The sequence below is a fragment of the Miniopterus schreibersii genome (assembly GCF_964146895.1).
Source record: "Miniopterus schreibersii genome assembly, chromosome: 20".
Taxonomy (NCBI): domain Eukaryota; kingdom Metazoa; phylum Chordata; class Mammalia; order Chiroptera; family Miniopteridae; genus Miniopterus; species Miniopterus schreibersii.
Window position 1 is genome coordinate 11,317,727 of NC_138122.1, and position 13,760 is coordinate 11,331,486.

The window sequence follows — 13,760 nt, forward strand, 5'->3', positions numbered from 1 at the left end:
CCAAGGCTTCCTCTCGGACAGGGCAGGGTGGGCACGTGAGGGCTGGGGGGCGGTGGTGGCACCAGCTTCAATGGTGAAACCCTCGGGGCCTAGGACATGGGGAGAGCCAAGGGCTCCTGCGGGAGGTGGAGGACTGCGGGGGGGCCGCGCTCCGAGCTCTCCACCCCTGCGGGAAGTGTCACTCCCGCTTAGAGCCAGGCAGGGGCGCCGAGTGCGCCAAGCTTGGCCGTCTCCCCGCAGGAGGGAAACGGAGGTGACCAGGGGGCCCTCTGCCCCCCGCCTCCCATGCGGGCGGTCAGTTCAGCAAAGGGCATGCTGGGGCCTCCTGATTCCGTCCACGGTCCCACTGACCACAGAAAAAGAGAAGCACGCGGCAGGACTACGGCAGGTAATAAGATTTACTGGAAACTTCTCAGCCACATTCAGTACTGGTTTGGTGGATACATCGGAAGGAGGTTGCATAACATTAGGCAGGTGGAGGGGCTGGGAGGAGGTGGGCACGTGTGTGCGGGTGCCCGGGCTGGGGGGGTGCCTGTCGAGTGGCGAGTGGGTGCGCGCATGTGTGCATGCGTGTGTCTGCGTGTGTGCATGCGTGCGTGTCTGTGTGTGTGCGTCGACGAGGAAAAGGAACCAGAAAGGAAATGTATTTTATCCCACTGCACGTTGCCAAAAAAGCTACACTTTCTTCTACCTGTGGCATCAAAAGGGAGTAAAAAATGATCCAATCACCAAGATTATAAATAAGGTTATTTGTTTCTCAAAAATCCCTATTAAAACATTAAATATCAGCTCTTTTGGGGGAGAAATACATTCATTTTGGGGAGACCTCAGGAAAGCGACCACCCTTTTGCTCCACCCCAACCAGGTGGGGGAGGGGAAGTCCCCAGAGGGCCCTGAGGGTCCCCTCGAGCTGAGCCAGGTGGCCGCTCACATCCTGCCACTGAGGGAGACGGCCAATGCACAATTTACAAATGAAACTGCAAGTCCGTTGAATTAAATTGAAACACACGTGTGATCGGTCCTGTCTTCACAGCCATTGGGGCGGGAGGGGGGGAGGGAGGGGGTGTCAGTCGTGGGGACTAGGAGTTGGGGTGGGAGGGTGTACAGGGCAGACGGTGGGAAGCCTCCTCCTGGCGCGAGCCCAGTTCCTCCAGCGCTGGGTGTGGCCTAGGGAGGCGGGTGGGCCGGGCTGGGGCACCACTTGGCTCTTGGGCTCGTTTCTCTGGCCCCCCCCCCCCCCTTGGAAATGGAAGGGAGGAGGTAAGTAGCACCTTCTCCAAGCCCTGGCTCCTCACTGCGCTGGCTGCTTCTCCCCAATGTTTCTTCTGCCTTCTCGGAAGGATAAAGTGAAGAGAGGCTGGGGCCGGTGAAGCCAGCGGGAGCGGAGGGCCAGTGTGGGGGCCGAGGGTGCAAGGGTTCCAAGCTAACCTCGCTCCACCCTCCTGGTGGCCTGCGGAGGGCGTGGGACATCTGAGGGCTGGGACACCTGGGAGAAGACACCGCTGTCCTGTAGCTATAGGAGCTGAGTTCTGTGAACCCCTAGGAATAGCTGTCGTTCCCAAGGCCACCTTGATATGTCTCCTGGCCCAGGTTCTGCCACCTCCTTGGGTCCTGGAGCCAACCCGGGTGAAGGGGCCCCTCTTGATCTCCTACAGTTTGAGCCCACCAGCTTACCATTTGTTTCCGGGAGAGAGAGGGAGAGGGAGAGGGAGAGAGAGAGGGAGAGAGTCGGCTCCGGTGGCTCCATCCCTCTCTCTCCCGAGTCCACGGTGGCCTGAGCCCAGCGATGGGGCCTCGGAAGATTGAGCTGGAGCCCCACGGAATCCAGGTCTCACTTGATCTGTGAGGTGCGATGCCTCAGGCCCTCCCACTCGAGCCGCTGGCTAAATGTTTGGGCTCCCTCCTGCCCCTGAATGTCTCTCAAAGGAGCCGAGAGCCTTTGGGGGTGGAACCCGAGCCCCCTTTGCGTTTGCCTTTTCTCCTAACTCCGTCCCCCGGCAAAGGCTCCCTCTGAGAACAGCGCTGATCTGCCTCACAGCGCGGGGCTCGTGACAACTCAAGTCCTTCAGCCAGGGGGCCTGGGGCGCCATCTGTCCTCGGGGATTTGACGAATCCAGGTCTCGCTCCTGCCTTTCCATGCAGGCTGCTTGACTGGTGCCACCAAACAGAGTCCTCCGCGGTTCTGGGGACGCGGGGCTGGGGTGCCACGGGAGCTTGGCGGTTGGGAAGGAGGAGGTGTCTCCTCTGCGTTTCCTCAAGCTACTGATTTTGGGAAGCTGGGCCCGGCCTCCCGGTGCTGCCTGCCCATGTCCCCTTCCCCCCCACCCCAAAGCCCTCCTGGCGACACTCTCTCCCGCGTGGTGATCGGTGCCAGCTGGGCCGCCAACTACTCCAGGGAGTCACTGTGTTCCAAGCCCAGGTCGCTGACGGCCGCGGCGGGCAGCTCGTCGGCCTCCCCCTCCAGGTCCTCCTCTTCCTCCTCCAGCTCCTCCTCCTCCTCTTCCTCCGTCCCGTCCAGCGAGTCGTCGTGCGCGGCCATCATGGCCTGCTGCATGGCCATGGTGGCGTTGTCTGAGGACAGGGACTGCAGGCTGTCCAGGCTGATGGAGCCTAGAGAGGGGAGAGGGCAAAGGTCAGGCCCGGGGCCTGGGGCCGGCGAGTCGGAGGGACTGGCCCCCGCGGTGGGCGGCGAGCTGGACAGTTCCCAGCGCGGAGCCCCGGCCGCGACTTGTCCCAGGCCACCCCAGCAGCAGCAGCACTCCTGGCGACCGCTCACCAGGGTCTTCCATGTGCATGTGTTAAATACTTCTGACTTTCTCCCAGTGCGGTAGGGGAGGTGCTATGATCTCTTCTAAAGAGGGGGAAGCTGAGTCTCAGACGGTTAAGTCATTAGCTCAAGGTGACGGCCTTGATCTCCCAGGTTGGTCGAGCTCAAAACCTGGTTTTCCACTATACCTCACAACAAACGGCCATGCAACCACGTAAATGCCCGTGCACACGAAGGCCTGTGCGCACACACGCACACCTCCCCCCGCCTCCCACACAGAGCTGTCCTCGTGTGCCGGGCTGGGAAATGTCTGGCTCACTGAATTATTCATAATGCACCAGGCAGCCGGCAGTTAAAGCAGTGTATGTGAAGGGTGTGAGGAGAAGCTGGGAAAACAAAGCTCTTCCTGGCCTCCGAGCGCAGGCCGGCTGCCTGTCCGGTATTTATAGATGGCACAGGCTCTTGGGGAGCTGTGTAGGCACCAAGGGCCCTAAGGAACTCAGGGCGGGTGTGGGAGTGAGGAGGGGGCTCTGTTGAGCAGTCACGGGCTCGGATGACCACTGACGCCCACTGGTCTTTGTGCGATTGCTTTTGGCTTGTTAAAATATATGCAAAAACTCCTCTTCAGTACGGCCTGGGGAGGGATGACTTTGTGACCGAGCAGCCCTTGCCTCTCGGGGAGTAGATGTTCAGCCCTTGGATCCTTGCACAGCTGTTCGGAAGCAGTTCGGGGGGCCACCTCCCCCAACCCCAGCCTAGAGTATACTCAGCCCCATTCTTACCGTCGGGGTTTGTCCCCGGGGCGCCACCCTGCTGCTGCAGCACCCCCGCAGCAATGGAGTTGGGCCAGAATCTTTGGGTGGGTCGGTGCTGGGACTTGATCTTCTTGGCTTTAGGGGCAGGGTCTGGGTTGCTGGCATCAAGCATGGGCTGCAGGATGCGCCTCCGGGCATTGATGAACCTGCCCGGGGTGAAGGCGGGGACCTGGTTAGTCACACCCGGGGGGTGGCAGGGTGTGCATGCACGTGCACGTGTGTGCACGCGTGTGAATGTGTGCTCATGTGTGCTCATGCGCGTGCACACACGTGCGCGTGCGAGCGGAGAGGGCTAGGCTGCTTTCAGACTCAGCGGCTGGTCCACTGTACGGAACAGACGGGTCTGACCTGGGGAGTGAAAGCGCAGCGGGGAAAAGGCCCTGGGCACTGAGGAGCTCATGGAATAGCTTGGCAACCGCAAAGCAGCCGGGGACAAATGCATGAGGAGGGTCAGAAACCTGCTGGAGACCTGTCGGGATTGACTAGAGGAAGGAAGGGCCCCTTAGTCAGAGGCACGAACCTCTGACTTCTCTCCAGAGGGCTGAGGCTCCGATCAGCGAGCCCAAGTCCGGGTGCACGCGCATCCAGGCAGACCTCTCTGGGGTCTCTGTGACAGCCCCGCCAGACCCAGAGAAGGGGAAACTGAGGTCCCTGTGCGGTCAGGACAGCCGACTCTTCCTCCTGCTCCCCACTCCTACCTTTGCAGGATGTCTTAGTTTGCGTTAAGTTCACATAGGTGGGGGCGGGCCAGGTGAGCTCTGGTGGCCCCTCCAGTCCTTGGATGCGGGCCTTGTGTGCGCCTGCAGTGCAGGCGGGGCTGGGTTTTCTATCCAGTGATGCTCCTGGCACAGTTTCCCAGCAGAGGGCGCTAGGAAGCTGCGAATGAGGCCACAGGGGCCTGTGCCGATTCTGGCTTTCTGCTGCCAGCCCAGCGGGGGCTGGCGCTGAGGCAGGACTGGGCATTCTAGTCTCTTCTCCATGCGGTGCGTCCCCTGCCAGGCACGTGGCCCCGCATCTGAGAGCCTCTGGGTGGACGATGCTAACTCACCAGTTGTTGACTTGCAAGAGGGTGAGGTTTGTCTGGGCCGCGATCTGCCTCTTCTCATCCTCCGTGGGGTAGGGGTGCTGGAAGGAGAGGCGAGGGCTGAGGGGGGCGGCGGGCGGTGGCCTGGCCCCCAGGGACCACGCGCACGTCCCAGGCACTGTCTCCGGCGAGGCAGCCCCCGGGGTTCGGAAGCCCAAACCGGGGAGGGGTGATGTTTATTCCCCCAAAGGAACGGGCCTGCGGCTTGGAGAGCGGCTGCCCCATGCCTTGGGCTCCGCAATCAGGGGTCACTGGCCCGCAACTCAGGCCCCCGTGACAGCCTCCGAGGCACTTTACACCTGCTCCCTTGGCCCCCCCACCCCCCGCCCCCCGCCCCCCGTGGCAGGGCAGGCATTGCTAGTGTGAGGACTGGACTCACAATGGCATCGAGAGCCCACAGGACTCTCAGAAGGTGGTAAAGGAGGCGAATGAATCAGTTCAATTTAAATTAACTGATATTTACTGTACACCTACTGTGTGCCCAGATTTATGCTGGGCATCCTAGGAAACAGGAGATAAACAGAATGGTAATTACTACCTGTATAATACTTTATAACCTATAAAATGTTTTCATGCACTTTCATTTACTAAAGCATATCACGCAAACTGTGTAAGACAGGCCAGCTAGGGGTTGTCCCCCCACACTACAGACGAAGAACTGAATGGCTTCTCCTGTGTCCCCTATGTTGTGGCACCAGCTTGGAACCCAAATCTTCTGCTTTGCGTTTGGTTTTCCTCCCATGAGCTCACGATGCCACAATACAAGGTCGAGTCAGTGGCTTGGCGGGGGTGAGTGAGGAGGGGGGGCAGGTGTCTGCTGCCATCTCAGAGCACTTCCGTCCATGCGCTGATGACAAGTGTGTCTCTCTTGACTGTGGCAGAGACCACGTCTTAGTGAGTCATCTCCCACATGCAAACGACACCCAATGACAGCAGAAACAAAGCGCCAGGAGCCGTGGTTTGGGGAGAGGCGGTGTAGGCCAGAGGGCAGGGAAGGCTGAACAATGGGAAAGTTTTGACCAGAAGTGGAAAGGGGGTCTTCCAGCTCCCTGGGGGGAGAGCCCCGTGATAACTGGGTCTGTTGTGTCTTTTCAGGCCTCAGCACAGCACCTGGCACCCAGTAGGCATGCAGTAAAGGTGCTGAGAGTGTCTGAATGGGCCAGAGCCTTGCCCTGAAAGCCAGTGGAGATTTGGGGGCTCCCAGGGCACAGGGCTAAGCCGTCCAGCATCCTCAGGCCAGGATGGGTCCTGAAGGTCGAGGTGGCGTTAAGGTGGTTTTGGTCATTGTAAAGTCCCAAGGACTGGGACTCAAATTCCAGTTCCATCCTGACTAGCTGTGAGATCCCAGGCATGTCCCTTACAAAGGCACCTAATGATTAAATGAAATTATACTTGCAAAGTGCTCAGTAAGAGGTGGCTCTTCATGCTATTATCATTGGGTGATGTCACCAAGGTGTTCAAAGCTCTCTAAGGAAAGAGTTTGAGATCAGCAGCCTTGGGAGCACCCTCATTATTGGTGACAAGGGAAGCAACCTGCTCTGCTGGCCTTGGCACCCCTGACTGGAGTAATCAGAGTCCTGTGTTGTTTAATTCACACCTCTGACCCCGACGGCCATGCCAGGGCAGCAGGACTTGTGATTCAGACAATATTAAGATTCTAACCAGAAGGAAAGCACATCGGTGTCAAGGAGCCACTCTCATCCGATTGGGAGGAGGCAGGGAGGCTGGGAAGAGATCTTGCAGCCCCGGGAGGCAGAGGAGCAGGGGCTCTGTGAGTCCTGACACCTTCTGGGGAAGGGGTAGTGCCTTCCTGCTCCATGGAGTTCCCTTCCCCGCACCAAGGAGCAAGGCTGCCTTCCTGTCCATGGCCAGCCAGCCTGAGAATACCGCGAAACCTTTTAGCTTTCTTGGGACCCACTAGGCCCTTTCATGCCTCCATGCCTTTGCACATGCTGTTCCCTTTGCTGGATGCTCTTTTCCCCATTCTTCCTGCGAGAGCGAAGACCTGTCACAGATCAAATCCTCTGTGGGGCAAAGCTAGTCTCTAATGCACATGAATAATTGCATTTAGTCCACTATGTGACAAGAGATGTCTCCCCACTATCCCGGGAGTTGATCCCAGGCAGGGACACAGTCTTATTAGATGTTGTGTCTCTAGTGTCCAGAGCGATGTTCAATGTCCAAATATTGAACAGATGAGTGAACCAACCCCCAAAAGATGGGCGACTTATTTCCTTAGCAGAGCAAAGCCGGCCTTGCCAACCACGCTGGTTCACCACCCTAGACGCGCTGGGGAGCCGCGGCAGCCTGGGTGTTCCTAGTGAAAGGCACCTGGGCGCCAAGAGCTCAGAGCTGAGAGGGGAGGGCTCTGGGCAAAAGGGAAGGCCCCCATCAAAGGACAGTGTGTGAGTCCACTTGGCAGCAAGAGAAGGGTGGGCTGGACTGGTCAGGGAGGAGTCCCCACGGAACTGGACCTCGTGGGGACCTTGAAGAATGACCGTCCCGTCCTAGTGAAGGCAGGACAGGCCTTCTGGGCAGAAGCCCTGCACCAGGACTTGTATTTAAGCCAGTCAGATGCAAATCTCTTTCCCCACTAAGGACTCCTGGAGGAGGAAATCTTCCAGCCTCCCACAGAAGGGCAGTGTTTGCTGTCCCTAAGGAGGCTTTTGGTGTGGGCCTCCGTGCTGAGTGGGTGTCATAAATCCACGCTCCTGTCACTGACACGCTCCCGTGACACGGAGGGGGAAAAGAAGAGAGGCGCAGAAGCCGGCTGGTTGTTCTCTGTGGATAAGATATTAACCCCAATCCTCCCGGGGGGCAGGCCCCACCGCCCATCCCTCCGGGAGCCAGTATCTCAGGAGGCACGTGCTGGAGGCCGTGGGGCGGGGGGCAGCAGCTGGTCCAGCTTGGGGGACAGGTGTGTGAGCCAGGACATTCCTGGCGCCACATCTGAGTGCTCATGGGAGCAGTCCAGCTCCTACACGCCTCGGACCAGATGATTCTTGAGGACACAATCAAAATAGCCTGGCTCCTGAACAGACCTTGATTTGGTCAATGCTACTTTTAGCACAATTGGAATGACTCGGGGCCAAGGACAGGAGGAGGAATCAAGTGAGACCGTGGGAAGCCACCGAGCCGTGGTAGCTGCTCTGATCTATCTGGAGAAACCCCTCTGCAGTCGGAGGGAAGGGCACAGGCCTCAGTGCTCTGGAAGTAGGTAATCCTCCTTGAAAAGAGGTACAGACAAGCTAGAAAACGACAGGCCCCTCTCAGGGCCAGTGTGGAGCCTCACATGACCTCTGGAGGTCAGTCCTGCACCCACCCCTTAGCAGCTGTGTGACCTTGGCGCCTGGCTGTTTTAGGTCTTCCATCCTTAGTTTCCTGGGTGTAAACTGCAAACAACAAAGGGAGCCTGTCTCCGGGACTTCAGGGACGGTGCGACGAGACAGGCAGGTGAAGCTGCTCGCTCCACTGGCTCTCCCTGTACAGTGTAGTCATGTCTCGCAGACATTGTCAGGTCATTGGATATTCAGTCTCCAGGGGAGGGAATTATATAGAGTAGGCACTTGATGGCACCATGGTTGCCATCAGGAAAGCCCTCGGAAATCTAACCTAGACTGTTCCCACCTCTCTCTGACACCTCCCTTCACAGGCCCATCACGTGACTCTCACCTGGGCGCTACTGAAGCTGGCGGGCGGCATCTTTCAGTTGGAAGGATGGGTTTGCCCGGGTCCTGGGTCTGAAGGAAGCTGGGCCGGGGCTGGTTTATAGGTCCCTGGCCACTTCTGGCACTGAAAGCCCACCCGAGATTGTCCTCCCACCTCCTAGCCCATGCCGGTAAGCGCGAAGCCGGCCAGGTTAGCAAGGGACACCCCACGCGGGAAGGAGGAACCCCCGGTGTCATGGGCCCCGCGCTGGTAGTGAGCAGGGCCGGGACCAGCTTTCCTTTCCCACTTCCTGCCGTGCCCAGCACCGCACAGGGGTCAGCACACCCTTCTCCTGACCAGCTGGGGTTTGAGGCCTGCAGTGGGCCCAGCGCTGATGGCTTGGCCTTGCTCTAGGAGGGTCGAGGCCAACCAGAGGGAGGCGGCAGGATGGCGAGGGCCCCGGAACAACCCATGTTTCATCATCGATGGCAAGGTGCACCCTGATTTCAGAGAGACTAAGGTGGAAAAAACCAGCCTTAGAGTGGAGAGGCGCGCATGTCACCCACGGAGTTTCCCCTTGCCCGGAGCCTCCGTTCTCCCATCGGCCCTTTTTCACTCTTCCTCACCTTCCCCCCGACAACTGTGCACACACAGAAGGGCACAAACAACTAAAATGTTCAGCTTCATCTATTATCACAAACACCCATGTGACCACCACCCAGGGCAAAAAATAGGGTACTGTCAGCATCCAGGAGCCCCCCTTCCATCCTGCCCCAAGCACTGCCCCCAAAGGTAACCCGGTTTTTATGGTAATCACTTCCTTGCTTTTCTTTATTGTTTTAGTGTTCACGTTACAGCCTTAAACAGTGTGGTTTGGTTTTTGGACTCTGTAAATGAATCGCGTAGCGTGCACTGCTTTGGTGTTTCTGTGTAACTGTAGCTGTTCATTTTCATGGCTGTCTAGTTTTCCCCCGGGAAAACCCACAGTCTTCACCCTCCTGCGATCTCAATGCCATTCTCCCTCCTGCTGGGCTCTGTTCCAATCCACCCCTCACACGGCAGCAAGACGGCATCTTCCTCACCTCCCCCCAGCCCTCAGGCTCGTTCCCAAACCCCTCCTAAGGGCTCCGAGCACTCACCCTCCCAGGGGTTCCAGGGGATGATTTGCTTAGTGGTCTGTCACCCCAACCAGATACTGTGAGTTTTTGAGAACGGGGGTCACACCTTCCCTTTCACTGCCACCTCACCAGCGGGAAGAACATGCCCTGCATGTGTTAAGTGTTCGCTATGTCACTCGATCACTGGGGCCTAAGGGGTCACCGGTACTTGTCACCATTCCCTGAGTATCTGTGGGGTGGGGGTGGGTGGGATGCCACCCAGAGTCGGGCTGCCTGACTCGGTGGCAGTGCTACCCCTGCTGGGTTGCTTCCTGAGTGCTCGGGGGGGAGGGTCAGAGGGCACTTGGGAGCCCGAGGGGCACGCTCATCCCTCGCTCTCGAGAAGCAGGTGAGACTACGGACTCTGGGGCCGGCCTGCCAGCTTTGGATCCTGGTCTCTCACCAGCTTGAGACCTTCGGCTCCTTACTGGTTCCTATTCCGTAAAATGGGGAAAGAAGTCGACATACCTCAAGGCTGTAATAGAGATGAAACGAGTGAATATTTGGAAGGTGCTTAGAACGGTGTCTGGCACACTCTATGGGTGTTTGTTAAATAAATGACAAAGAAAATAAGCCTGCTGCTCGGTGCGCGTGGCTTGGACTCTGTAAAAGCCACGGGTAGTTTCCTGACAGGCGCCAAGGGCCCGAGCAGCCCCTCCTGCGCGTGACCGAGTGGACTCCTTCCTACAAATGGCTTCACATCCTGATCGCTGGGATGCTCCAGCCCCTCTGTGCATATGGGGGCGTTTCCTCCTAACCTGGGTCTCAGGCTTCTCCGGGGGTGCTGCGAGGTTGGAAATCTCCCCTGGCCATTTTTCGGGTGGCATCTCTGAGGTGCAGGTGCCTACGGAATGTTCTTGGGCTCCTGCAAGCCACAGGTCTCCCACGCCCCTCCCTTAGCTCGGCTCCATCCAACCCTGTGGCCGACGGGCCTCTGTCAGCCCAGCCTGGTCTTGGATGGAGACCCCGACCTTGCCTCCTTCCCTGGGACTCACTGCTGTGAAAGTGGCCGGGCTGGCGCGTACCCTGGGACTGCAGCTGCCCTAGGGCATGTCTACACTCCATCGGACCAGGGGAGAGGGAGGGCAGCTTCGGGGTCTGTTCTCCCTACATCCCGACATGTCCCAGGAGAAATCCAAGACCTGGAGTTCCTCTAGCCCAGAAAGCTAAGTGCAGCAGGAGCACAGCTGCCCGACGTCCGCCTCCCCTGCGCCTCACCAGCGCTCCACAGGTGCAGGCGCCCGAGCTGCACAGGGAGGGAACCGCCACAGCCGGTGCCGAGGCGCCTCGCCGTTCCCCGGCGCAAGGATGAGAGTCCGGGGACAAGACGTCATCTCACAAGGAGGATGGGTCAGTCCCTTTGGTCAGAAGGAACTACAGGCCAGGCAGGGACACTGATGATCTGTCAGGAGTAATTCGAATCCAAATGATTCCTCCTTCTCCCCCCCCCGCCCCAATCCTAAATCCTAGCCACCCTTCCAGGCTCAGCCCCCATCCCAGCTCCTCCACCAAACCCTGGCAACTAGTGTCTCCACCTTGCACCAAGTCCTAGAGGCCCCCCGAGGCCAGCCCCTCCCCAGGGCAGGAGCACCTCACACCAGAGCTCCCAGCAATGCTCCGGGAATAAGTTAGGGGTGGGCAGAGGTGGCGTCATCCCCAGCCCAGGGGTGGCGCGGGGGAGTCGGGGCAGCGAGAGTCCCTGGCGGATGTCCGGCCGCGTCGGTCGGCTGACGTGTTCTGTGTGTGCCCTCCCGACAAAGGCGGGAGGCTGGGCCCTGTGCTGCGGTCACTCGGTGCAGGCGCGTGAGCTTCTGCTGAACTCAAGCCACCTCCCTGCTCATCCAGCCAGAGGGCACAGACCCTCCGACCTCTCGCCGCCGTCTTCAGCTCTGCCTCTCACCTCCTAAGGAGCGTTTCTGCCACTCGCCAGGTGCCTAGAGTTTCTGAATACTTCAGAATTCACAGAGTACTCTGTGAAAGTACGGGACATGTATTCTCATTGAATTCTCCAGGCACCTGTGAAACAGGATTTATTATTCCCACTTTACGCGTGAAACAACTGAGCCCAGGGGCATTAAGAACTGGCCCCAGGTTACACAAGTGGTAAGTGGCAGAGCCCGATTCCCACCCCTGTATCTTTAACCACACTCACCCCACCTCTGCGCTAGAGCATCCGTCAGGCACTGTGCTTTTTAACAATACTGATCGTCTTCATTTTATGGAGAGGAAATTAACATCAGAGAAATTAATTGGCACATTCAAGGTCATATAGCAAATAAAAAATGGAGCTGTGTTCAATCCCAGGACTGTCTGCCTCCAGAGCCCTACGCCACATGCCGCCCTACACCAACCAATCTCTTCCACAGGCCCAACATCCCTGGCACCCTGCACTCATCATATGACATGCTTCCTCTTAGAGCCATCTGAGCAGACGTTTCCCCGTCCTGGCTGCCCTTCTCTGGGCACAACTTGTCAGAGGACCTTTTGAAATCTGACGCGCAGCCCTGGACACACTATTCTGGACGTGTCTGACCAGCACAGGTGGCCAGACTCCTCTCACCTCTCTTGATTCCTCCGTTCTCCAACCTTTGAGCACGTGTGTTTGTATAATTGCCCTTGATTACATCATGGGTTCATCACTCAAGGTTTACGTGTATAACTTATCCCCCCAATTAAATGATTGGCCCCTGAGTGCTGAAATCATGTCCCATACTTGGAACTTAGGTGTCAGTGTACAGATAGGTTATTTGGAACTTGGATCACATTTCCCCACAAAAACACACTATTTTAAAAACAGCTATTTTCCGGGCTACCCTCAAAGGCCCATTTAGTTAAAGGCCGGTGTTCTGGTGGATAAACCACAGGGTTCAGGAAGGACAAACAAGGGATCTTCGCCTACTTTCAGGGGACGGAGCTAGACCTGGGGACACTCTGAGATGGGGAGGCACAGACTTTGTCAGCTCCTTCCTTTTTAGGGCCCTGTTGACACATCTCAGCACCTCTTCTCACAGGGCCCTTGGGTTTTCCTATGGTCAGCATCCTGAATCTGAGGTCTCTGGCTTCTGGAATTGTAGGGTCTAATCCCCTGAAATGATGTTTGTGACGATGTAGATAAAGCTTTCATCAGATTCTCAGAAGCATGAAGGGCCTAGGAGAGGTTACAAATGGCTGGAAATCATTCCTCTGGCACCCAACTCTGGCTTCCCTTCTCAAAATGCTGTGTTAAAAAATGTTTTGCCCAGCCAGGTGTGGTTCAGTGGTTGAGCGTTGGCCTAGGATCCAGGAGATTGTGGTTCAATTCCCAGTCAGGGCACATGCTGGGGTTGCGGGCTCGATCCCCAGTCTGGGGAGTGCAGGAGGCAGCTGATCAATGACTCTCTCATCATTGATGTTTCTATCTCTCTCCCTCTCTCTGAAATCAATAAAGATATATTTTTTTAAAAAATGTTTTAGTCTTCACCTTCCACCACTAACTAGTCCTGGCACTGCTTCCACAAAGCTGATCTTAGTTGGGTGGGAGTAGAAAAGCAAGCTTTGGGCTAATTTATACTAAGCTGTGAATGAATGATGGCCTCCTAGACTCCCTGAGGCATCTGCTTTTGACAGAGATTGAATAATTTTAAACAGATGAGTGAAATTTTAGATAGCATGACAAAGTTAAAGGAAAAAGGAGCAGACGAGATATTCTGCAACAGAATGGCAGATATTCTGCCATTTTCTTGCTTTTCAAGGTTTTCGTACTTGTTCCCTTCACAGATTCTCTAGAAGTGTCAGGATTTCTCTCAGCATTTTCTATAGCAGGGCAGACGATGGGCAGCCCAGAGTGAGACTGGAGGCATCGGCAGCAAGAGCTGTGCTGGTATCCGGACCGAGTGCTTTCACACCATCTTATTCTACCTTCACAACAAGGCTATGAGCTGGAGGTTGTGATCCCCGTTTTACAGCAGAGGAGTCTGAGGCCCAGGTCCCCTGGCCAGGCAGAGGGGGCGGTGACACCGACACCCAGATCCTGCCTCCAAGTACCAGGTCCTGTCCGTCGGCTGCACTCTTCCTGAGACCTCGCTGTGTCTGTCAGCTGGACAGATGGATGCTGTAAGTGGGTCTCTGATGGAGATAAATGTATAATTCCCTTAGGACTTAATGCAATGTGAGGCCTGGTGAAGGTGGCACAGCACTCGAAGCACATGCCCTGAGTGACTGAATGCAGCTGGCTGGATTTCACCTCCTCACGCCTCCGTGGCCAGGAGCCCACACGCAGGACACCTGCTGTACCTCATGCAGCAGCCCCC

General features: G+C 57.2%; 1 protein-coding gene across 3 annotated transcripts in view; it reads right to left on the reverse strand.

The window, feature by feature from the left end:
• Positions 1 to 381: 381 nt before the first annotated feature.
• PKNOX2 (PBX/knotted 1 homeobox 2) overlaps positions 382 to 13,760 on the reverse strand; it is a 257,258-nt gene continuing 243,879 nt past the window's right edge. For all 3 annotated transcript variants that reach the window (XM_081123538.1, XM_081123539.1, XM_081123537.1), the window contains 3 exons: positions 4,631 to 4,707; positions 3,550 to 3,728; positions 382 to 2,610 (listed from right to left, as the gene is read on the reverse strand). In XM_081123538.1, coding sequence (XP_080979664.1) covers positions 2,387 to 2,610; positions 3,550 to 3,728; positions 4,631 to 4,707 — 480 coding nt within the window. In that variant the 3' untranslated portion in view covers positions 382 to 2,386. The remainder of the gene's footprint in view (positions 2,611 to 3,549; positions 3,729 to 4,630; positions 4,708 to 13,760) is intronic.